The sequence below is a fragment of the Phocoena phocoena genome, chromosome 15 (genome assembly GCF_963924675.1).
Source record: "Phocoena phocoena chromosome 15, mPhoPho1.1, whole genome shotgun sequence".
NCBI classification, from domain to species: Eukaryota; Metazoa; Chordata; class Mammalia; order Artiodactyla; family Phocoenidae; genus Phocoena; species Phocoena phocoena.
In genome coordinates, this window is record NC_089233.1 from 8,001,513 (window position 1) to 8,027,226 (window position 25,714).

General features: G+C 47.7%; 1 protein-coding gene across 6 annotated transcripts in view; it reads left to right on the forward strand.

Moving 5' to 3' along the window:
- Window positions 1-25,714, forward strand: part of CUX1 (cut like homeobox 1) — a 373,714-nt gene that overhangs the window by 235,464 nt on the left and 112,536 nt on the right. For all 6 annotated transcript variants that reach the window (XM_065892584.1, XM_065892585.1, XM_065892588.1 and 3 more), the window contains 2 exons: window positions 2,548-2,624; window positions 4,081-4,147. In XM_065892584.1, coding sequence (XP_065748656.1) covers window positions 2,548-2,624; window positions 4,081-4,147 — 144 coding nt within the window. The remainder of the gene's footprint in view (window positions 1-2,547; window positions 2,625-4,080; window positions 4,148-25,714) is intronic.

Genomic DNA, 25,714 nt, shown 5'->3' on the forward strand with positions numbered 1-25,714 from the left:
GAAATGCCTTGCCAACAGGAAATGGGTGCATAGAAGTGTCCACCCCTAACGGGAACGTTATACAGCCATTATAAAATAATAGTTTTGTTGAATTTGCAATTATACCAGAAATGTGTCCAGCATAACGCGAAGTGAAAAACGCGTGATACTGAATTATAGACAGCGTGACTACATCTGCAGAGAGCAAACTCATGCGTTACAAAAGTAGGGAAATAAATTTCTATAGGAATTTAATATTATTAAGTTGATTTTTCAAACTAGGTAAAAGGATTGATTATATTAAAAGATGCAAATAACTGACCACTGGGGGTGGGGGATGAAGCTAGATCTTTATCTCATTCTTTACACCAAAAAATTGAAACAGATTTGGATTTAAGTATTAATAATTAAAGCATGTACATATTGGAAGAAAACGTGCGCGTTTACTTTGTTTTTAATAATTTTGGAATCGAGAGATCTTTCTAAACATAAAAGAAAAGTTATATAAATACAGCTGCCTAAAATTTCACACAGACTTTTGAAAACAAGTAACAGTGGACAACATTTTTAAACCATCAAAAATCTGGGAAGAAATACTTGCACCACATAAGAAAAAGGGCTAATTTTCTTTATAAACAAAGAACTCTTACAAATTAATAAGAAAAAAACCCAGCGCTGCAAAAAATGGGTAAAGGAGTTGAGCAGACAGTTCATACAAAGAGAAATTCTCAGCTTTACTCCAGAGTGAAACTAAGTTTAATCTTATCCAGTGTTGGCACAGCAGAACACTCTCGAATGCTGTTGGCAAGAGTTTAAACTGGTGAGGCTTTTTGTTGGAAAGTTTCTCAATATCTATCAAAACAACAAAAACAGTTGCACATACCCTTTCACCACTGTAGTTCCTCTGCTAGAATTTTATCCAACAGATTCATTGTCAGAATTATGCACCAGTACCTGTGATGATCATTGTGGAACTGTTTAGTAGAAAGGGGTGATAAACCATCTAAATGTCCATAGAGGCTTGGTTAAGTCAGTTGTTTAATAAGAATGAGGACGAACTATATATGCTGGGGTAGAACATTTCCACAGTACGGAGATAAGTGAAAAAGCTAGCTGCAGGATACCATGTGTGCCCTGATCCCTTTAGTACTAAAAGAAAGGGGCGGGGAGTGTTTATTACACTATAATACATCACATCTGAGTTTATATTATGCTACAGTATGTTACATATTACATTGTATTTCTATACGTATAGAAAAATTCTAGGACTTCCCTGGTGGCGCAGTGGTTAAGAATCCACCTGCCAATGCAGGGAACATGGGTTCGAGCCCTGATCCAGGAAGATCCCACATGCCGCGGAGCAACTAAGCCCGTGCGCCACAACTACTGAGCCTGCGCTCTAGAGCCCGCGAGCCACAGCCACTGAGCCCACGAGCCACAGCTACTGAAGCCCACGCACCTGGAGCCTGTGCTCCGCAACAAAAGAAGCCACTGCAGTGAGAAGCCCGCACACCGCAACAAAGAGCTCTCCACAACTAGAAAAAGCCCGCACGCCCCAACAAAGACCCAACGCAACCAAAAATAAAATAAATAAATAAATTTATTTTAAAAAAAGAAAAAAAAACGAGGAAGCCCTTTATTGTATTAAAAAAAAAAGTAAAGAAAAATTCTAGAGAGCTACAAAAGAACTTTGAGGAGTGCCGGTGGAGCCCAAGGGAAAGGACATTTTACCTTCCGTGCTCTTATAGTATTTGTGGTGGTGGTTTTTTTTTTTTAATGCAGAGCATTTATTAGTTTTATAATTGAAATATGTGCAAGCGCAAGCAGTGCTTTTCCATAGATTTCCATAAATTTGGGTGCCTTTTTTAACTGTGCCATTTCTACTTTTCCGTATTCCCAGGTTTCTTCTTTATGAGAGCATGTGTTATATTCATATGATGTAAAAATAATAAACTTATTTTTAGAGATTTTTCTGCCGACGAGGAGGAAGGAATGCTATTTATTGACCAGGGAATTCATTTGGAGATCATGGGAAATATAAATACGTGGAATGTGGCTGCAGACATTCCGCATGTCCCCATTAGGTATTAGAGTTGCATTTGCATTCCATTCCAACAGAAACGGAACAGCTGTCGAATCTCTTCAGTACATCCTTTATTCCAACAAATTCCTTCATCGTGTCAGCAAAATGTAAATGTATCATTCTTCTTGGGCTAACTTCAGGAAACAATGAGTGCATGGTGATGATTTTTCTTCCTTTTTTTTTTTTTTTTTTTTTTTTTAAAATATCTGGCATTTCAAGAACAAGCTACATTTAGGATAACCTTCTAGATCAGTTGCCTCACGTCAAGTCCCACAGGAAATACACCTCCCCTCGTGTGATGTGCGGGTACAAAGTCTGGGTGTTAAAGAGCAAGGCATCAGGGCTCCTGGCATTACAAGTTGTAACCGGCCGTGAGCCTCTCACCAGCCATGCGAAGATGGCTCATCGGCGTGGCTCCAGAACACACAAGATGTGTGAGTTGCTAAACAAGATGACCAATCTGGCTTCTTCCTCTTCCTTTTCAGAAAACTGCAGGAGACCCAGATGTCCACCACCTCAAAGCTGGAAGAAGCCGAACATAAAGTCCAGACTCTGCAAACAGGTGTGCTATTCTGCCTGCCGGTCAAGCTGCTACAGGCCGGGCTGACCTAGGGCAGGTTTGCGCCACCTCCCAGTCCCTCCAGGTCCCCTCTGACACCTGTCACCGCCGCCGCCGTGGTGAGCCTGGAGGAGGGAGGGAGCCTTCGCCCCAGCGTGCCTCAGACCCCCTCCTCCACAGCTCCCCACCTCGACTGCATGAGTCACCCACACTGAGTCGTTGAGGTGGGAGGCTCTGAATCCCATTTGCATCACTGCCACAAGCCATCCTTTCTTCCTGCTCTTTTTCCAACAAACAAGTCTAAATCACCAAACTGTCAAGGGCTGACATCTCATTTGGAACAATAATGAGGGCAAAAAAAACCCTTATTTCTACCCTGTGAAGTTAAGGAGAACAGTAATAGCAGACCTTTAAAACTTTAGATGCCAAAAAAGGTTGTGCTTAAGTTTTTATCGCTTCTTTGAACTTCTTCCTGCCTTTCTTCTTTTTGTTCTGAAAGAGAAATGGCACTATATATTTAATTTAAATGTGGGGAAAAAATCAGAAGACATCAGAGTCCAAGTTTTAAAAAAACACAAGTGACAGAGTGGGAGAAACTAATCATAACAAATTCACAGTCAAATAATATCCAAAGAATATAAAGCTCACCTACAAATCAAAAAAAATAGATAAACCGTCCAGGAGAGCAATGGGCTGAGGATGAAAACAGGCAGTTTGCGGAAGACATACACGCGGCCAATACACATAAGAAAAAGTGTTAATTTTGAACAGGCAGGGAAATGCTAATGAAATCAGTAAGAGATTGTTTTGCCTGTCAGACTGCCGAATTTTTTTTTAATTGATAATTTACAATGTTGGTGAAAGTATAGGAAAATAGTCACACTCTTAGTATTGACGTGAATGTAAATCGACTCTTGGGAGGCCAGCTGAGTGAGATTTATCTGAAGGTGAAACATCCATGCTCTTTACCCAGCACCTTCCTTTCTAGGTGTCCTGACTCCCCGGGCATGTGGCAAGCCCTGTACAACAGCTAAGTTGTTACTGTCATTGCCAGTGTCCCAGCATGGAGAGATTTCCATATGTCTGCTAAGGGCAAAGGGCAAATCTCAGAAGATTTTTGTATCATCCTATTTATGAAGGGGGAGGGGTGTGAAATATATATATACACACACACATACACTTAAATATATATGCAGTTAGGTGTGGAAATATTTTTTAAATAGTGAAGTTTATTTAAAAGCAAGAAACTTACACAATAAACTAGTAACAGTGGTTATCTCAGAAGAGGCGCATGGGATGAGGTGAGGTGGCAGTGGAAGGGGATTTTTCTGTTCCATGCTGTGTATACTTTTGTAATCTTTGCCTCCTTTGAAATGAGAATGTATTACATGTATACTTTTTCTTTCTGACTTAATGTGAATAATTAGTATGTTATGGTTTTATGTCCTCTGCCTTTCAGCGCTGGAAAAAACTCGAGCAGAATTATTTGACCTGAAAACCAAATATGATGAAGAAATTACCGCCAAGTAAGTCTCTGCCCGGCTCCCTCCGTTGGCATGCATTTGGTCAGGTGTCACCCGATTTGGCTAATCCATGAAAGATTTCCCTGCTTCACCCTCCTGTTTATTGACTTTGCAAAGCGGTACGGGATTTCGAAGATGTTCGGCCTCTGAGCTGCTGTAAGGAGCAGGGTGTCGTTCCCATGACTTGCTTGCATCAGTTTAAAACCCAAGACGTGACAGTAAGCTCTATCTGGTGCTCTCAGAACAAGCCTTCCAACTGAAACTTTTTTCCTTAATTATTGTGAAGCCTGGCCACCACTGTGCCTTTGTCTAAGAAAGTTTGAAAAAGAGTCAGTGTAGAGAAGATGTGATACTTGGGACATTTTGTGGAGCTTGGTCTGTGCCAGTAGCATCACCTTTTACCTGTGCCTTCACTCCCACACAGGTGTATTTGTTCAAATCCCACCTTATGGTGCTGGGCGTCCGAGTGCAGACACACCCAGAGGGGGCGTGTATCTTTGGGCAGGTGTATCACACAAGGGTCTTGTGGGGAGGAAATCAGTGATGCACTGCGGGTACGCTGTGGCTAGCCTACCCTCCATGCGGAACACCAGGAAGCACGAAATAACGTTGACTTAAATCAAGAAAGATGAAGGAGCAACAGATCATCCCCTGACAACACCAGGCTAGAGTCCGAGCAACTTTTTCCTGTCCCACCTCCCCCAGAAACCCATGCGTCCCCAACGCCCACCCCACCCCAGCCCTGACAGCTGTGTCTCCAGTGAGAAGCACCTCCTGCTGTGCTCACACCGGGCCTCAGTGGGCGCTGGCGAGTGGGGAGGTGGCTCTGAGCAGCGTCGCCCTCCTCCCCGGCACCTGCTCCATGTGGTGGGGCCCTGGTACTCGGCATCCCTCAGTCCCATCACCTTTGCCCTTGGCCTTTGAGGTCGCTGCTGGGCCAGCTGCTCTCAGGGCACGTTGAGGGGCAGTAGGGCGGCCCTTGACCTTTGCTCTGGGTTGTTTAGCAGCTCGAGATCTTGAGAGCCCAGCTACCCGGGTCTGGTGGTCAGAACCAGTTTTGATCACGAGCAGAGATCTTCTGCGCAAAGACTAAAACATCCTGGTCCGTCTTGGCGACTCCAGCTGACTTGTTGGCATGTCTAATCCCGGGGGACCCCGCCAGATCACTGTCCCGTCTCGGCGTGCTGAAATGAGACTTCAGGTAGTACAGAAAGAGCCGGTTCTAAGGTCCCGTGACCGTTAACATCGCGCTTTGAAAACTGGCGGTTCTGGTATTAACGCTTCCGAGCCCGGGCATCACTGTCAGTGGGCCGGCAGGCGCGCGTCTCCGCCCTCCCCTCTGAGCCCACAGCCTGAGAGTTCATCACCTCCCAAGACGTACCCTCCGAGGCACCACGCCAGCTGCTGTCACCCTGGGGTTCCTCGGTGTCCGTGTGCGGGTTCCCTCTTCTGCCCGCGTGTCATCCTTGTTTTTCTACTATTTCCGCCTGGACTTTATTCTACTATGTAGGTTGTTTTTCTCAGTAAATTCGATTTTTTTTAATTATAATGTTTTAGTCTGATACATAGCTCTAGCCTGAAGTTTATAGCATTTCTTTTCTAAAAGACTTTGATCTGAAGTTGCTGTGCTAGTTCCCTGATTCATTCACTCTTATCCACCTCATCTTACTTGCTGACAAAATTCATGATGACTTTGGGGGTGGTAAATTGGATTATTTCATTAGTTTCTGTTAATTTTTTTTTGTTAAACCACACCTCTTTCTAAAAGGCATAGATACATCTTGCATATCTACAGTCGACCAAAGTTGGCTTTATTATACACTTAAAAAAAACTTTTGTGAACCCAACCTCTAAGCCCGTCTAAGCCCATGGTTTTCAAACTGGGTCACAATCGCGAAGTCACTTTAGCGAGTGGCGACTGGCTAGTTGGGTAATAAATAGAATATAAAACAAAATAATGGAATAGAATAGAAAATGTCATGGCTCGTGGCACACGGTAAAGTTAGGCATTGTTTTGTGACACTTTTAACTCGTGTGTAAATCTGAAAGTACAGAGTTATTGAGCCACAGCATAAAATGTAGTTCTTCCTGTGGATCTCAGGCAAAAACCATTTCAAAAGCCGCTGCTCAGAGACTGTCACCAAAGCTCAACTTCCAGAAGCCAGTGTCTCCCGCCGTGTTCCCTGCGTGCACGGGGTGGGTGGGGGGGTGAGGTGTACCTACTGCCTGGTGACACCAAGCATTTGCAGAGACTATTGGGAGTTGACAGCCAGGAATGCCGCCTGTCACATGATGGCTAAGTACTGGGCCCTGGCTGAGAGTCACAACTTCTTACTTCCTTCTTGGCCTTCTAAAAAGCCACACAGAAAATTTGTGTCCACGTAACTGGTTTGCCTTGGGGGTTGAGGCAGCAACGGCACCGAGAACAGCCGTCTAGGAAGGACTTAACCTTCCCCAGCTCACGGCTGTAGGTCTTCTCTAGGGAGGGCACGTGGCGGCCAGGAGTGCCTGGGAGACAGAGGGAGGGAGGAGGGGACATCTTGTCCCTGTGCCCACCCTCTCCCTGCCTCACTGTGCTCGGGGCCAGGGTGATGCTTGGGGATGATTCCCGTCCCTCAGCCAGCAAAGAGCTCAGTCACCTGCTCCCAGGTCATCCTGCTTCCTGCGAGGGGTCAGAGGTGCCTTGAGATGTCGGGCTGATTTTCAGTCTTCAGTCTTGTCCTAAGTTACCATCTATAGACGCAGGGACCCTGGGCTGTTCCTAAGCCGCCGGCTCTGTCATCTGACAGGTAAGATCATTAAATCTCGGGTCACCTGCGTCAGCAGGGCTACCCAGGGGAGCACCAGAGGCCGGGCCTCCTGCCCCAAGACCTCTCCTTGAACTCTGAGCCCGCCGGCCTTTGACGAGAAGCGGTAGTGGTGGACGGGGCTCGGGGAGAAATGTCTCTAGACTGCTTCCCGTCACATCAGTGTGTCTTGAGTCCAGAAAGCTTCTTTTTCCTCCAAATCCAGATGAGTGAAAACCCACACGTTACTTGCTCATTTTCACTGAACTGGAGTAAACGGAGAATGGAATAAAAAAGCATGGGGGTCAGTTTTTCTGTCACGTAAAATGCTTTGCCTCTGGGCTGTGGCTCTTGTTGCCAACTGCTGACGGGGCCACGGGTGCTCTCGGGGTGTGTCCCCTCCTGTGATCATAGCAGGAGGTCCTTGTCCCCACAGACAGGCGGGGAGGCAGAGGTGTGGCGTGCACGTGGGCGCAGAGAGAGAGCGAGCCTCATGGGCACACCTCAGAACCACTCAGCGGCGCTAGCATTCCTGGAGGCCTCCTCGGGGAGGCTCGGTGGCAGGGTGGGGGGGGAGAAAAGCTGTTGCGAGCCAGCGTGACCCCTGCTGTGATGGAGGGGACGTTAGTTAGCGCAGCACCTGTGCCGTCAGGGTGTCCACAGAAGACAGCCCACTCTAGCTAGGTCGGTCAGAAGAGAGTTTAACGTGGACACAGCGGGGACGAGGGAGACCAGCGGGGTCCGGGCACCCTGAGCGAGCCCTGGCCGGGCCTCACCCCACCTCCATTTGGAGGGGCCACCTGGAGAGGAGCTGTGACCTCTGGGAGGCGATGGGGATCCCGGCAGCGCCAGCAACCCCTGACCTTACCCTCCTCCCCTCCCCGGCCAGGGGAGGGGCAGGGGGAGAGGGAGCTGGCGCCGGGGATGGCGGGTCTCCAGTGCACACGACCCCACCCCGCTGGAGCCAAAGGAAAGGACTGGAGGAAGCCTTCCTGAAAGGGATGACCAGGGGTTTGAGGCCGAAGGAAGAGCCGTGGTGAGGCGTTGCTAGAGGCAAAGGAGGAGAGCCATCTGTGAAAACACCAGGCGGTGAGGCCGATCTCCTGGAGGACCAGCCCCAAGTTCCGGCGGGTGGATCTGCCAGGGCAGGTGGGCATGGTGGGCGCAGGGGCTGGACTGAGGCTCGGATGGGGATCGGCATTTCCCAAATAGATGGACGGCTACCACAGGGCAGCCTAGGGCCAAACCCTTACTGTAAATGGTTCCCAGAATAAGTAAGCCACAAAAAATGTAGAGAATGGCCTGAGATAATAATCGCTACTTTCTTTTAACTTCGGAGACAATCGCTTCGATCTTGGACATCCCACACGGAGCTGCCCCCTCCGCATTCCTCCCCCCTTTCACTTTCTGGGAAAGGTCTGTCACTTTACCATCTGCTTCCGGCCCGACTGACGTATACTGTCTTAGACTAGACAGCTTTTCATTAATACCTACGAATATAAGCCCCCCAGGGGCAAATCTCACAAATGGTCTTAAAACATTTCAAAGCAGTGTTATCTTCTCCCTTCGAAAGGAGGGCTTTTAAAAAAATGTGTTGACAGAAAATGCAGGAAGGGGATGGGGGAGGCACTGTGGAAGGTGGGCTTTGAGTGGATTGCCGGGGTCCGCTGCTCACCCTCTGTGTGTCCCTGGATAAGCTAATTGACCTCCGTGACTCTCTTTTCTCGCCTGTACAATGGGCATAATAGTAGTCAGGACGCCGGGTGGCTGTGGAGAGTAATGAGGAGGTGTGTGTGCAGCGCCCAGCACGGTGACAGCTGTGGTCACTGTCACTAATGGCTGTAAGCTATTCTATTGTCAACGAGTAGAAGCTGTTCCCGACAAGCTTGCCCTGGGCTCGGGTGCGTGCTTTTCTGAAATTAGACGGGCCTGAACGGCATCGTCTCCACAGGAGGTTGGAAGAGCCCACGTCGCCTGTCCGTCCCTGGGAGATGTCACTGGGGTGACCATCCCCGCCCCCACTTGGGACCGAAGCCTGCAGGTCAAAGGCAGCGAGGCCGTCGGGAGCCCCCGTTGACTGGGTGCAGCCCTCAGCCTGCGTCAGCTGGACCGGCCCGGCTGGCTGTGGCGGGTACAGCAGCAGGAAAGTTTTCCATGTGTAGGCTTGAAGCGAAATGTAATTAGCCTTTATGTGCAGAACAAGGCCTCATTGATGAATACAGCTGGTCTTTGTTTTGTCCTGTCATTGAGAGTGGGAGGTAAAGTGCTCTTCTTCATGTTTATTAATGCAAGGTCCCTTAGACAAATGGCAAGCACAGTTTACTATTTGTTGGAACATTGGGGGGCTTGCCAAAACAGTTGCTGTGGAAGAGGATTGCAGGGTTTCAGATTATAGCCATTTCTGGGTTAAATAAATGAATTATTTCTCAGCTTTTTTTTTTTTTTTTTTTTTAAGTTAAAAACGTACGTCCTCCTCAGCTGGTCAGGCTGTGTACAGATCTTCTGCCTTCTCTTAGCAAATAGAGATTTAGCACCCCACTTGACATTAACTTGGAGATTCTAGCAACGTCGAGCAGGTTGGATTTTAAGATTTCAGTGGTTCCCCGGGATGGCCTTGGAGAAGGAGGGCAGACAGTTTTTTGGGCCCCAGGAGAGAGGCCTGGAAGCTCCCCCTGCCCCCCGACTCCACGCCTGTCTCCCGCAGCTGTTCGCTTGTGGTTGCGCTTAGGTGGCCGCTGCCCACGGTGGGAGCAATGTTGCCCTCCCAGCCGAGATACCAGCATTCTGGGGGAAAGTGCAGGAAGTCCCATTTTCGCTCAAGTCCACGACCACCTCTTTGCTCTGTCCCCCGGAGTCCTGGTTGCAGAAGGAGCTTCAGTTGTAACACACACAGTCAGCTTATTACATTCCTCTTGACTTGTGGGCGGAGGCTCTGAGCCTCTGATGAAAGAAAATATTGAATTGCACTGAAATGCTGCATTTTTTATAGCTAATGTTAGTCTTAGAAGAATTTGCACCTCCCAAACCTTTCCTGCCGGTAAAATTCATGTTTCTTCAGGTTACTCATGTTGTATTCCTTGCCTGTATGCTTTTTAAAAAGAACCACATCGTATGCACGCATACTTACGTAGTACGTTACAAAAGCGACGTTTATGAGGAACTTCACTTGGGTGCATTTTAGAGTATTTACTCTCTAGCATGTATATAAACCAGTGTATAATCACAAAATGCATTATGCTCTGAGAAGGCAGAAAACTCCCAGGCGAGCTTGGCTTAGGGCTTTATTGAAATTGTTTAAGGGAACCTGTACCCTGCACCCCGTGTTTTGGAGGTAGGGGATGCCTGTGTCCCAGAAATGGGTGTGGAGGACCTCAAACGAGATTTGAAAATGTGAGGATGCCCACAGTTGAAGATTCGACGGGGACCAAGACGGTGCATGCATCCGGGTCACCGCACTGTGTCATGGCACCTTTTTGCATGATACCTTGTCTATTCTTTCCAGCAGTCGTGGAGGAAGTGTTTGTGGTGTTCATTGCACAGACAAGGAAACAGTGCTGGGAACACAGAGGCAGGCCTCACATCCAGTCCTTTGGACTCAGAATCCAGTGCTCTCTGCACTCCCACCGTGGCCTAGAAAGTCTCTTCCTGTGCTATCTTCAAAGGGCTGAGTTAGGGAGTGCCGGCTCACTGGGTGACCGGCCTTCTTGAAGGGCTTGGCGTCTTCTCTCCCTCCCCACGAGCCCCGCGGTATGTACCTCGCAGGCCGATTTCTCTTTTATTTATTTTTATTACAGTTGCACATGCAAGACTCAGGAAACTGGGCCAGGTAGAGCTCAGTAAGCGGAATACGCACGTTAGACAGACTGTGCTTCCCCCGGCTGAATTTGCAAAGACCAACCTCAGTGTCCGGAAATGGAGTCTCCCTGCTGTACCTTTAAGAATGTAACATTTTCTGTTTCCTGGCTTTTTGATGAGTCATCAATTTCCAGTATGGGTTGCTGTAATTATCCTGGTTAGATTAATTTCCCTAAAAATAGAGAAGCAGCTACTTTGATGGTTTCGAGGGGATGGACTTGAATAAAGAAACCCCTGTCCCTTAAACCTGAGAGAGAAATCAAACTTGCTGGGAACAAATGATGCCTTTTTTTCCCCATACCTTATCTGCAAAAGGGTGTGTGCATTTTGTAGAATTCCTGGGTTTTCCCTCTCTGTCAAGGCATTTTTCTTCACACCTAAAATTCAGTGCCTGCATGAGCCCTAAAGGGCTTTCCTTGGCTTTTGCACTGACTGAATCTGTTTTGCCTTTTCCAAGCAGTACAGCCCTGATCTGGAGTTTTCCCCAGTCTGGGAACTGCGTAGAAAGAAGGGCGTGGCTTCATATTTTCAAATCCAGTAGAAAGACCTCTGAGTGCCAAGGATTCTTCACCTGTTCCATGGACTCCGTGGTCTAGAAATTATAAGGCATCAGTGAGAATTGGCAATCTTTACCTTTCCTCCCTTCAGCTAATCTTTATATATATATATATATATATATATATATATATATACACACACACACACACACACACACACATATATATATATTTATTTTTGGCTGCATTGGGTCTTCGTTGCTGCGCACGGGCTTTCTTTAGTTGGGGCAAGCGGGGGCTACTCTTTGTTGCGGTGCACGGGCTTCTCACTGCAGTGGCTTCTCTTGTGGAGCACGGGCTGTAGGTGCGTGGGCTTCAGTAGTTGTGGCTCGCGGGCTCTAGAGCGCATGCTCAGTAGTTGTGGCGCACGGGCTTAGCTGCTCCGCAGCATATGGGATCTTCCCGGACCAGGACTCGAACCCGTGTCCCCTGCACTGGCAGGCGGATTCTTAACCACTGCGCCACCAGGGAAGTCCCCCTTCGGCTAATATTAAAACTCTGTGTTAAAAATGCAGGCATTGTGTCAGGTGCTAGAACTACAGAGTAAAGAGGGCAGGGAGAGTTAACAGGTGTGATATGCACACAGACATGGCTCACACGCTCTGCACACAAAAACATGTGCCACACACGTGTACATACAGCTGTCTTATATGCGTGTGTGTGTAAACGTGTTTATGAATATGGAGATAGCAATCACATTCATCCAGCGTCCTTGGAGGGGATAGTGTAGAGAAAAGTATTCACAGGCTGTCACCTGGGTTTGGCGTGCTTTTATACAAATTTGGGGGGGGGTTTGTTTTTTGGGGTTTTTTTTGCGGTACGCGGGCCTCTCACTGTTGTGGCCTCTCCCGTTGCGGAGCACAGGCTCCAGACACGCAGGCTCAGTGGCCATGGCTCACGGGCCCAGCCGCTCCACGGCACGTGGGATCTTCCCGGACCGGGGCACGAACCCGTGTCCCCTGCATCAGCAGGCGGAGTCTCAACCACTGCACCACCAGGGAAGACCCCAAATTTTGGGTTTTTAATGATCCTTGAAGTTCTTCTGATCCACTGTGAAGGAGTCTTGGAGAACTCACAGTTTGAGGCTAAAGGAAACGGGTAAGGGACTGTTGGAGAAAACGTCAATTTGTAGAAGATCAAAGCACAGCAAATGAGCTGCAAAATGGGCATCGTCACGGGCGCTTTCCTGCTTGTGGGGCTCGAGGAACAGGATGGGCGTGTCCCTGCAGACTGGCCAGAGTTGGCAACGTCGCCTGACCTGCCTCAGAGGAGGGCCGTCACCTCGGTCCCTGCACACCACGGGCCCACTGGCATCATCGACACATGGGGCTTTTGTTGAATGAATCACTCTGCGGGTGCCTCCGCTGTGGAGACCGAGGGACCAGTGCCGAGAGCCCGACCAGCAAGTCTCTTTGCTCTCTGGAAGGGCCAACTAAGGAAGCTGTTGGAATCTAGGAAGAAGGCAGGAGCCACCTGAACCTTTGAAGTGCTTCATGAAGACAGAATTGTAATGGAGGCCGGGCTGGAATGTTCACGCTGCCTTCTGCCCTCGGTGAGATTCCTCCCAAAGCCGTGCATTTCTGACCCCCACCCCCGGGAGTCCCTGGCTGCAGTGGGGGCCGTGGCCTCACTGGTCACTGTGACACTGCACATTTTGCTTCCAAAGTGTCGGGAAGAAGGGGATTTGACGCACCCTGACCAGTCAAGCGCCCTTTGAAGGGAGGCAGGAAAGCTGGCGGAAGTGAGAAACTATCTTTCGCTTGGAATCGCCCCACATCAGTGAAGACTAATTCCTTTTATGTGACATGTATTATTTTTAATTACGAAAGCCACACGTGTTTATTATATGAAATTTAGAAAATTCTAGAAGATTTTTAAAAATAGATCATCACTTATTATCCCACAACACACAGATAACTTAACATTTTGGCGTATTTCCTTCCAGTCTTTTTTCTATATGGTGCTCTCTTTTTTTTTTTTAACTTTTTACCAATGGCATCAGACTGATACTCGGTTTTCACTTCTAGTTTGTTTTTTTCCTTTTTTTACTTGCCGTGTAAATACGTCTTTCTTGTCATTACCTATTCTTCAGAAATGGGATGCGAGCTACACAATATTCCATCAGTAGGTGTACCACGAGACGGTTACCCCTTGAGTTCCCTCTCGTTTGGGAGCCTGCTTTGTCACACTGCCGTCATTGCCGCACAGGTTTAAACTAGGAAGCTTCACACTTGCCCTGTCTTTTTGTGCCTTTATATTCTGCCAGTGGCCATGGCATCTTCCGGTGGCTTCCCTGTGGTATCATCGGACGAGGGAGTTTGGGGCGCCAGAATTCACTGAGGGCCCCGTTCGCAGACTGCTGTTCGGTGATGCTAACAGATGTCCCAGCCTCCCCTGGTTGGTGGACGGTGGAAGGTGCTGGGCCTAGAGTCGGGAGACCCTGGGTCGGATCCCAGCTCTGTCTCCGCGTGTGGCCAGCACAGCTCCCTGCCTGGGCAGCGGCAGTGTCCTCATTAGCAAAACGGGAAGATTGGACTAACCCACAGGCAGGTTTGAAGAGCCTGACCGTTTCTCGGCCTCTTGAACTTTATCACCCAGGTTCTTGCCAGAAGCTGGGATCTCCGATCCTCTCCCAGCAGGGCCTGCACAGCCACCCGCGGAGGGGCCTTCGGGGAAGGGGCTGTCCAGCATGTGGGGGTGGTGTGAGCCTCAGGGGAAGAGCCCAGGTCTCAGGGTCACTACAGGGTTTGATTCCTGGTGCTGTGAGTGCAGAAACCTCGTGCAGGGCGCTCCCTTGCCTTACTCTGGCCTTAGTTTCCTCCCGAGCAGCTGGGCGCGGCATCTGAATGCATGCCCTCGGGAAACAGGGCTGCGGCACTGCTGTCGGCTGCAAGGACCCCTGCCTGGCCCACTGGAAAAACGCTCATTCACTTCCCCCACCATCAGGTCTCTTCCGACCCTAAAGAACCCCGTCATTTTCCATGTTTGACCTGGGAGGATCAGTCTGTCTGCATCACAAGACCTCTGTCTGTATTTGCATGCTGCAGCTGTGGACTGAAGTGCACTGTTTCGTGTCACATCATCATCCTGAGACTCTGAATTTTAAAATCTTAACCAGTTACCATCCGGGTGCTGCTAACACTGGGCGTAAAACGTTCTGAGTTCAAATGATTGCAGGACCGTGAGTGCCTTAACCACGAAATAACCACCTTCAGAAATCGACGTGCCATGTGTGTGTGGGACCCACTTTCTAAAGCGAGAACAGCGTGGTCCCCTCCAGCCACACATCGGGGCAACTCTTACGTAGCCGAGACCTGACTCCACGCGTCCTGGAGAATTTGGGGGTCCCTGGGCTGGTGTAAAACAAATTAAGAGGGGTGCCCAACATCTGGGCACAGGCAAGGATGTCTAGGGCTTTTGTCCTGGGATATCGTATTAAAAAAAAAAAAAAAAAACTTTTGGGAACCAGCCTTCAGAATGAGAAGTTTCCTATAGGAAAGCGCAAGGGAGCTAGATAATTGAACTCACTGATTTCCTTCACGGCTTGTTTGCCCTTTCATTCTCTTCCTGAGGCGCTGTTTGTTGAGGAATGTCTCCAATTGCCAGAAAGACAGTGGGGTGTCTCATATTTCCCCACCAGCTCTCCTTTCAGCTAGAGCCGAGCTCTGAGGCGAGCCTGCAGTATGAATTTTTAATGCAGAGCTTTATGGCATCACTCTGGCAGCCCGGCCGCATTGCTCTCCTGAGCTTTGAGATTTCATGCTCTGCTGAACGGAGCAAAGACTGGGGGCATTAACCCCCAAGTGACCACACGTGTACCCTCTGATGTCCCTCAAGGTAAACCTAAAGGAGTTGCGAGAAAAAAATTAAAACGATGTAGTGTTTGGAATGTTATCAACATAGCCTAGGCATAGAAACAGAGCATAATCTTGAAATTTCATGGGATAGCGTATATTTTTAGCTTTTCATTTATCTTTTTTAAGTTGGACTGTTTTCACTTTGATGCATTTCTGTGATCTTTCCAACCCTGGAAAAAAAGCCAGTTTGTAGGATTTACAGAACATAAAGATTATTAGATACTTCCGTTTTCCATGGAAAGCCCCAATGTAATTAGAAATTTAGAATTTGTCGTCGATAATGGAAAAAGGACCAGTTATGTAAGTGGTTAATTCTGTGTGTAGGCATATGGTTGATTGGCCCTTTCTTCTGGTAGCTTTCTGTATTTTTGAAAGTTTCCAAATTAAGGGGGAAAATTTTTAGAAAAAGTTGTCTATAAAAATGGCTTGAGTTTAAATGCGTTAGGGAAGGATGAAGCCTTCGATCAGCGGTGGTGCCAGAATAGCTCGCTAACATCCAGAAGACGAGAGTCAGGGCAGAGCCCCGTGCAAAGTCAAGCCTAGGTGTTTTCAATATTTACATATGAAAAACAAAGCCATAAAAACATGAGGAGAAATTGTCGATGGATATTTTTATAATGTGGGGGTGGGGAAACCCTTTCTAAGCACCATGGCAAAGGTAGAGCTCACACAGGAAACTCACAGCCTGCTGGTGATTGATGACCGACTGGTAGATAAACTGGCAAAAATATTTGCCTTGTGTATGACAGAGAGTGTGTGTGCGTGTGTGCACGTGTGTGTGTGCAGGCACACCTCGTCTTATTGCACTTTGCTTTATTGTGCTTCAGAGATAATGCATTTTCACAAATTGAAGGTTTGTGGCAACCCTGCATTGAGCAAATCTATTGGTGCCATTTTCCAAAAGTATTTGCTTTACTTTGTGTCTCTTTGTCACACGTTGGTAATTCAGACCTCAAAATTTCAGACTTTTTCATTGTTATTTTATTTCTTACGGTGATCTGTGGCCAGCGATCTTTGATGTTACCATTGCAAAAATATTACGACTCGCTGAAGGGTCAGATGATGGTTAGCATTTTTTTAGCGTTCAAGTATTTTTTTAATGAAAATATGTACGTGTTTTAGACATAATGTTGTTGTGCATGTAACAGAGCACAGTCTAGTGTAAACATAATTTTTATTTGCACTGGGAAGCCTAAAACTTCGTGTGATTCACTTTATTGCAGTATTTACTTTATGGCGGTGGTCTGAAACCAAGCCCTCAGTATCTCCGAGGTATGCCTGTATATATAAAGAGCCCTCACAAAGCAATAAGAAAAAATTTAATACTCAAAGAGAAAGCTCTCCATTTTCTTTTTTTTTTTTTTAGTTTTTCTTAGAGTATAGTTGCTTTAAAATGTTGTGTTAGTTTCTACTGTACAGCAAAGAAAGCTTTGTATTTTCAAATCCAACTCCTTGCTAGACATAGGCATCTCAAACTCAAGCAAACTCATGATCCCTTCTGACTTCCCTCTAACCTGCAGGCAGCTTCCCTTCCATTTTTTTTCCCTCCCTCGAGCATACGTGGTCTTCCTTTATTCCAGAGGCGGAAGGTCCTCCTTGTCCCTGCTGTCTAATCCATATTAATTACACTTCCTTGAGACCTTCTCATTCCTCAAGTCTTTGTCTCCACTGTCACTGCAATAACTGGGATTTTTTCATCTCTTGGCTTCGCTCCTTCAATATCTTAACATCGGATCTCCCTGCTGCCAATTTCTCCCTGGACTAAGTCATCCTCCAAGTATCTGCTAAAAGTATCTTTCCAAAATATAAATTTGATTCTGTTGAAATGAGTCCTTAAAATCTCCACGGTTCTTTCTTGCCACCACTGAAAAAATGATGCCATAGCGCCCGAGATGCTTCATGACACAGCTCTGGCTTCGTAACCTCATTTCCTACCGATTCTGACCCCCTCTGTAGAATCGTGGGCCTTTCCCCAGCTCACCATGCTCCCACATCCCAATATATAGCTACCAGCCTTTCTTCACAAGCACATCCCTGCCCCTCCACCCCCTGTTCCTACATCCCTCTCCCTCCACGCCCCGTTCCTGCGCCCACACTTAACAGCCTCTGTGTGCCTGTGAGAGGGGGGCTCTGGTCTCTCCCGTTCCATGGGGAGAATTCAGGGGTCTCGATTTTCACTAAATCTGACTGCATTGTAGCATTTCTTTCCATTGCGAATCAAGTCAACAGACCAGAACAAGAACAGACCTGTGACTTTGCTGCAAGCGGAAATCCTAGTATTTTCACATCACATCACAGTCCTTGCAGATACCTCAAAGACTGGTTATCTCCACCGCTGCTTCAAAATGTCAGTAGTTCTTAGACCTGCCACGAGATTCGTTATATGGTGCATCAGTAAAGAAGAACGTTTGTTACGGGGACTTCCCTGGTGGTCCAGTGTCTGTAAGACTCCACGCTCCCAATGCAGGGGGCCTGGGTTCGATCCCTGGTCAGGGAACCAGATCCCACATGCGTGCCGCAACTAAGAGTTCGCATGCCACAACTAAGGAGCCCACGTGCCACAACTAAGGAGCCCTGGAGCTGCAAAAGGAGCCTGCCTGTCACAACTAAGACCTGGTGCAACCAAATAAATAAATAAATAATTTTTTTTTTTTTAAAAAGAACATCTGTGGGCTTCCCTGGTGGCACAGCAGTCGAGAGTCCGCCTGCCGATGCAGGGGACACAGGTTCGTGCCCCGGTCCGGGAAGATCCCACATGCTGCGGAGCGGCTGGGCCTATGAGCCATGGCCGCTGAGCCTGCACGTCTGGAGCCTGTGCTCCGCAACGAGAGAGGCCACGACAGTGAGAGGCCCACGTACCGCAAAAAAAAAAAACATCTGTTACTAGATCACAGACTTGGGGGTTTTCTAGTATTGTAGTAAATGCACTTCCAAATATTTACTTTCCCTAGTAAACTGATGTATTTAAAACATTATTCCAGGAAGGAGGTCCATTCTCTTCACCAGAGGGACCACGGCACCAGAAAGGTTAAGCACCCACGTCAGATTGGCAGCATCTTGAGGGTGGCAACTGGACCTTCCTAATTGTTTGCCCTGGCACTTTGCACAGTGCTTCCTACATTACACAGGCTCCTAGTAATAGTTTGTTCATGTGGTTTTCATAAAACCTACTTTTTCCGGGTATGAAATGGTTGGGGCTGAGATGGGCCTGGGTCAGATCCGCACATGCACGGAAGCAGTGGTCCCTGCTGGCTGTGCGGGGTGAATGCTTCCTTGAGGGACCGAGGATGCCCGCTGGCCCCCCGGGGTCTGCACCTCACACACCTCGACAGCCGTGTGAGGCAACGTGGGTATTTAGGTCACTGGAGGGCATACGCCATTAGCATGACATGGGCTGTGACTTTAAGTCAGCCACGGGCAAAGGGCAAGCATCAGAGAGCCTGCGGCCGGCAGTGGTAATGAACAGGAGGCGTTAAGTGTATTTTCAGTCCAAGCTAAGGAACATTTCTCCTTTCATAAAAATGGAGGCAGTGCCACCTATGTCATCGATTCAGTAAGTCTCTCCTGAGGGCCTCCTTGGCACAGGGCACTGTTCGGGCACTGGTGGGGCCGCAGTGCGTCAGGGCTCAGTCTTTGCACTTGCTTAACCCTCTCCCTGGGAGGCTCACTCACCGCCGTAACTAAATTCCATCTCCCTGGCTCTGACTCCTGTGTTCACGTTTCCAGCCCAAACCTCCCCCCTTCACCTCCAGGCTCAGCAGCTGCCCTTAGGCATCATCTCAGCTTCACCCGGACGAAGACCAACTCCTGAGCTTTCCCATAACACCTGGCAAAGGAGCGGCCAGAGTGGTCCTCCCACATTGTAAGCTGGTCCCGTCACTGCTCTCGGATCCCTGATGGCCTCCTCCTGGCGGGCTCTGTCCTCTTTCCCACTTTATTTTTCTCCTTATGACACACCCTGTGTTTCCCAGTGTGCTGAGCTCTCTCTGCTCACCAGGCTCCAAGTTCCGTGAATCGTGTTACCGTGTTCACCACTGTGTCCCCAGTGCCTAGCATAGGGCCTGCCGGGCGCTTGAAAGATGTTCCCTGGATGAATGAAAACAAAGGGCCTGCTCTCCTGGAAGCAGTCTCTGAGCAAAAAGCAGGCTGCCACATAATAATAAAAGTTGAGTTAGTGTCCAGTCCTGCCAAGAAAACTAAAGCAAGTAAAAGGAAGGGGGTGTGGCATGAAGGGAACGGGAGCGGCTGGCTGAGATGGGTGGTCAGGGAGAGTCACTTGGTTGAGAATTAAATGTCACAGCCTGTAGCAGGGGCTCTGCTCTGTACGGTGTTTAAATGGAACCCACGTGTGCTTGCTCTGCTATTTGTCTTTATTATGGGCATCTACTCAGATTATTTTAAATGAGCGGGAACCTTGGGCCCGGCCCCGACATGAGAAGGCTCGTGCTGAAACAGAACTCCCCCAGTCCGGTCAGACGAGAAAATAGATGGTAGTTCCAGACGTCTTCTAGAAGGGCGGGGTATCGCCGGGGAAGTTCCGCACATCTGTGACCTGTGACACTGCAGCTCCAGCCCCTACTTTGGAAGCACTGGAATTCGGTAAATCGCCCCGCGTCACACAGATCAGTGACTCCTGGACTTGAGTGGATTCCTCAGAGCATTGGTCTAGAATGCTGATCCCTGGGCCGCACCCCAGGGTGTCTGACTCAGTAGGTCTGGGAGGGAACCCAGGACTCTTCGGCCCTCCACGCACGTGGGGTCTGCTGACCACACTGTGGGAAACTCCGATCCAGTTGCTCTTGTTTGATCGTTGATTTTTGGTTTAAGGAAAGAGTTGTCCAAATACGGACAAAAGGACAGCGCTCTGATGGCCCCCCTGGGACCCCTTCTCTCTGTCCCAGTGCTCAGGTGCTTACCTCTACGGGCCATCAGGTGTGTCAGTCCCAGCGTCTGATCTTCCCGTCTGACGCATCAGAATGGGAGCTCCTCGGGGGCTCATCTCTGGGATCCAAGGGTCTGGGGCTGTGCCTGGCACACAGCAAGCATCTCAATCATCCTTGAGTTGATGTGCCGGGATGTGCGGACACCTTCCCCACATCGTCTCCGGTCATTGCCTTTAGGGCTCTCACACAGCCGCTGCGTCCCACCCCTTACCCAAGAATCTAAAGAGCGAGGTTCTTGGAACATTATTTGTTAGAACGTGGCTTTTTTTTTTTTTTTAACATCTTTATTGGGGTATGATTGCTGTACAATGGTGTGTTAGTTTCTGCTTTATAACAAAGTGAATCAGTTATACATATACATATGTTCCCATATCTCCTCCCTCTTGCGTCTCCCTCCCTCCCACCCAGAACATGTCTCAAGAGCCAGCAAAGGTGAGGGTACAGATGGAAGGTACACGCTCATGGTGTGGGTGACGGCTACAGCCGGCGCGGCCACCACGCCTGTCCCCACCGCCTGCCCATCCCAGGCAGCTCTGTGAGGCTCTGCTGTGTGGTCTCCAACACACCTTTGAGGAGTCCCAGGGCCAAGTGTGAAAATACCAGATATGGGGTTTTCTGATTCATAATTCTCAGGAGGCAGCCAGGTTGCTGGTTCAAGGCTGGCAGAGTTCACTCGGTGGCCTGCGGGAGCCCCAGGGTCTGAGAAGCTCCAGAGTGATGTGAAGGGCTCGCTGGGGCAGGGCTGGGTAAAGACCACTAAAGCCCTCTGCTCTGGTCTTCTAGAATCCATCTGAGTTTTAATTGCTAGGTTAGTCTGTCTTTTATTACTCTTTAAAAAATGAATGCAGAAGCTCTTATATAGTGCTATGGAAAGATCTTTTACATATGTGATGCAGTGAAAAAAGCCAGGTTCAGAACTGTGTGTCTAGTATGCTACATCTGCTTGTGCATTCACACACACACAAAAAAAATTTGAATGTCTAGAAGGAGATCTGGGGGACAGGGAGAGAGACGCTCTTTCACTGTAACCTTTTCTGAATTTTGAATATCAGATTAAATTAGAACCTATTGGACTTCCCTGGTGGTCCAGTGGTTAGGACTCCTCGCTTCCACTGCAGGGGGCACGGGTTCCATCCCTGGTTGGTGAACTAAGATCCCGTGGCCAAAAATAAGTAAATAAGTAAATTAGAACCTATTTAGTCCCTCCAGCCCTGGAGCCATAAGGAGCCCCTCCTCTCTGTAGCTCAGAATCACCAGGATTAAACAAGAAAGCACTTTTGAACCATCTTTGTGAACGCGCGTATCTTTAAAGCAATTTGTGCTGGACTTTTAGTTAAACGTGCCTCCAGACCCCAAGAGAGGAGGTACAATGTGCAGGAACCACATCTGGGGGTGCACCTGCTTCCACCTCCCTTCCGACAGCGGCCCCTCGGGCAGGTCTCTTAACCTCTCCTGGCCTGGGTTTCCGTCCTGTAATGGCATCTGCCACCCCATGAGTTCCTAGGAGTGAATAAAGTGCTCTGTGGTCCCCTCGCCAGGGTTCAGGCCATATTAGCTGCCACTATCATTATTAATATCTGATACCCTCCAGGCTGGCTCCTGTTGGAAAGCTGGCAGTGACCACGAATGCCAAGTGCACGTCCACTGGACCTGTCTCTGTCGTTTGCAGTTAAATAATTAGCCATCCTTGTAGCAGAAAAGAAAATCTGAGATGTGCTCTGTCACTACCTAACCAGTTCTGTGAGCAGAAACACACACGTTTGTACACATCTCGGATGCGCATGGCTCTGCACGCGTGTGTCACGTGGCTGTGCCCACTTTGCCACTGCGGCTACGTCCCACTCTGCTCACTCCCCTTTGTCCTTTCAGCCTGATATTATTTCCTACAGTTTTTTGTTTGTTTATTTATTTGTTTTTCAATTTTTGGCTGCGTTGGGTCTTCGTTGCTGCGCGCGGGCTTTCTCTAGTTGCGGCGAGCGGGGGCTACTCCTCGTTGCGGTGTGCAGGCTTCTCATTGCGGTGGCTTCTCTCATTGTGGAGCACGGGATCTAGGCACGTGGGCTTCAGTAGTTGTGGCACGTGGGCCCAGTAGTTGTGGCGCACGGGCTTAGCTGCTCCGGGGCATGTGGGATCTTCCCAGACGGGGGCTCAAACTCGTGTTCCCTGCATCGGCAGGCAGATTCTTAACCACTGCACCACCAGAGAAGTCCCTTTCCTACAGTTTTTAGCACCCCGGCTGATCTGCTGATTTGTCGCTTTGACAGCAGGATTTTGTTCTCCTCTCTCGATGAATTAGGCTTCACGTAACCATAGCACACCTGCTGATCTGCTGATCTGTCGCTTTGACGGCAGGATTTTGTTTTCCTCTCTTGATGAATTGGACTTCACGTAACCATTCTTGATTTGCCAGCATTTTGGTTTTTTCGGTTTTTCATAATGAATTTTTTGTTTAGAAAAATAATTTTTTAAGATACTTTTCAGGGGACTTCCCTGGCGGTCCAGTGCTTAAGACTCCACGCTTACCACTGCAGGAGACGCGGGTTCAGTCCCCAGTCAGGGAGCTAAGATCCTGCATGCTGTGTGGCACAGCCAAAAACTATATTTATATATTTTTCAAGAAGAGAGATCATTGGGGCAAAAGGGGTGCTGTTTCAAGGCTCCTTAGCGTGTCCTTTGCAGGGGGAAGAACCCATTTGGAACAGCTGCAGCAGGTGCTACAGGCTCTCTCCCCTCCCACAGCCCCAATTTCCAAGGTGTACCCAGAGCTCGGCCTGGCCTGGGGCGCTTACACTGCTTGTCTCAGACCTTCTGCGCCAAGTCCAGGAGATGGACTGCAGTGGGCTGCAGTGATTCCCACCGTCCCTCTGCTGTGCCACGTGGATGCTCGTCGGTGCTTAACTTGATACTCGTTAGCACAAGACTCAACATTCTCCCATCTGCGTATTTACTCTCCATGTGTTTCCTTATCACCCATGAACGTGGGTACAGTGGGAACAGGGTAGTAATTCTACATGTATTCTGTATTTTAACTACTCACTCGCATTTATCATTACTTTTACCTAGCAATTGATTTTCTTTTGAGTTTCAGTGATTTCATTGTTCAGTAGTATAAATATACGAGATAAGTCCCATCGACCTTGTTGTTAATCATTATTAATATGGTTTCAATAATAGAAAATCGGGGCTTCCCTGGTGGCGCAGTGGTTGAGAGTCCGCCTGCCGATGCAGGGGACACGGGTCCGTGCCCTGGTCCGGGAAGATCCCACATGCCGCGGAGCGGCTGGGCCCGTGAGCCATGGCCGCTGAGCCTGCGCGTCCGGGGCCTATGCTCCGCAACGGGAGAGGCCACAGCAGTGAGAGGCCCGCGTACCGCAAAAAAAAAAAATTAAAAAAAAAAAAAATAATAAATGGTCTTTCCTTCCCAATCCATTTTCTTATGCTTTTTTTATGATTTATTGTATCTTTAACCTGGAATTTTTTATAGTATGTGAGGTTAAGGTATGTGTCTGTCTATTATTCTTCATACTAATTCTCAGTTTGCCCAATAATGTTGATGATTCCTTCCTTCAGTATTTAACTTTGGACAAATCAGATGTAAGTAATTACATGTGTCTCTGGATTTCTGTCTGAAATTTCATTCCATTGATCTGACTTTTCATTCTCGTTAAGTACCGAACTGTTTTAATAATGTTTCTTTGTTTTCTAGCTTAATACCTACAATTAGTTTACTGTTATTGGGGTCGCCTAATTCTTCTATATGCATCTTGTCATTTTACCAAGTTTTATAAATCACCTTGGGAGCTGAACTTACATTTATTTATCTTTAACGCAGCCGCAAATAGTAAATGTCATCGTTAGCTTTCTTTGCCACTAGCATTTTGTAATTTGATTTTATATAGATGGAATTTATACCATGTTGTCTTAATTCCCACATGTTTAATATTTGTATCCCTGTTGTAGATGAGATAGTCTTTCATTTCATTTTCTAGATATTTATTACTGGTACATAGGAACTTAGTGTTTTGTCTTTACCAAAAAACGTGGGACTCTGCTGAATTCTTGGGTCATCTGTGCCCATTTGCTCAAGTGAATCCCTTGGATTTGGTGAGCATGTGACCATAGTACCTACAAGTCGTGAATTTTTGTGCTTTTGTGACAGCCAGGATATCTGATCTTCATCTTTCATTCCTGGGCATCTCTTTTATTTGTCTGTGGAGAGCAGTGGAGGCTCTTGGTTTAAGTGTCTGTCCTATGTGAGACCCAGCACTCTTGTGATCCCCGTTTAAATTCAGATGTGACCTGGGTTTCGGGTTCCATGTGACTGGAACCCCTTACCTACATCCTATGGTGTAGTTCGTTTTCCAGTAGGATGATACTTCTATATATTGCATTTCTTTCCATTTTTATATTATGTATTTTATAGATTTTCTCGCCTTGTGACTTAAGACAAGTTCCAGCTTGTGGTGTTTTATTGTCTACTGTGCCTCTTAGTATGACTTCTTTCTCTGTAATGTTTTTTTGCTACATATAACCTTGGTTAGTGTGGCTTTAAAACCTTACCGTAGCCTTTTGGAAAAATCTAGTTAATCATTTCCTCTTTACTTGAAGTGTGTTTCTCCAACATTTTGTTAGGTTTAGGATTTTCTTCAAATACGTATTTTATTTTTATAGGTGAGTTTGGCCTAGTTACATTTACCAGTATCACTCTTCTCTTAACATTTTTCTTTATTCTTAATCCTCTTTTTTTTTTTTTCTAATTCACAGCATCTCTGTCATAAACTTTCTGATCTATTTAAGGAAGATGGACCACAGAGCTTAACTGACTCTCTGAATGTCCGGAACCTTCCAGTCCAGCCCTGCTCCAGGTCCCCTCTTTTTACTGAAATTGAGTGTCAGATGCAGAACGATTGAGCCCTTCTGAAACCTTCTAAAATCCATACATTTATTTTAAAGTCTCTTACCGTACTGTACCCTTATTGCATTATATGTCAAGCACAGCAGCGAGTTACATTTCACTACATTAACCTCACCACCTCCCTCTGCAGTGAGACACAATCCTTTATAGAATACTCTGAACCTACACATTCCTGCTGGTGAATTCCTTAAAGTTATTTGGATTTTCCAAGAATCTTCTGTTGCCTTCACAGAGCAGCTACTGCTTAGCAGGATTGTCAACTATTCTGATAAGCATCATTTATCCCCTGGCATACAGTAAATACTTTGCACAAACTTGAGGCTTGCCAGGCAGACCCCAAAGCACAAACAGAGATTCGTTCTTATCATCGCATTGTTTGACTTTTCCTAAACTCAGAAATATACCACCTGGGTCCTTCCATAAGGATTAAAGCCAGGGAGCGGCCTACCTCGTCATTTGGAAAGTGACTGGATCCGATTTCCTGCCCAGAATCCCAGCGGCATTGTACCTCAGTGGTCACGAGCACAGCTAGCTGAGCTGTAAGACAGTTATTTGCGGACTGTGTCTTCCCGACCGAGGGTCCTCGGGGTTCTATCCACTGAAGTTTCCAACCAACCATGAATGTATGGAAGAGGGTTTGACTGGTCCAGTAAGAAT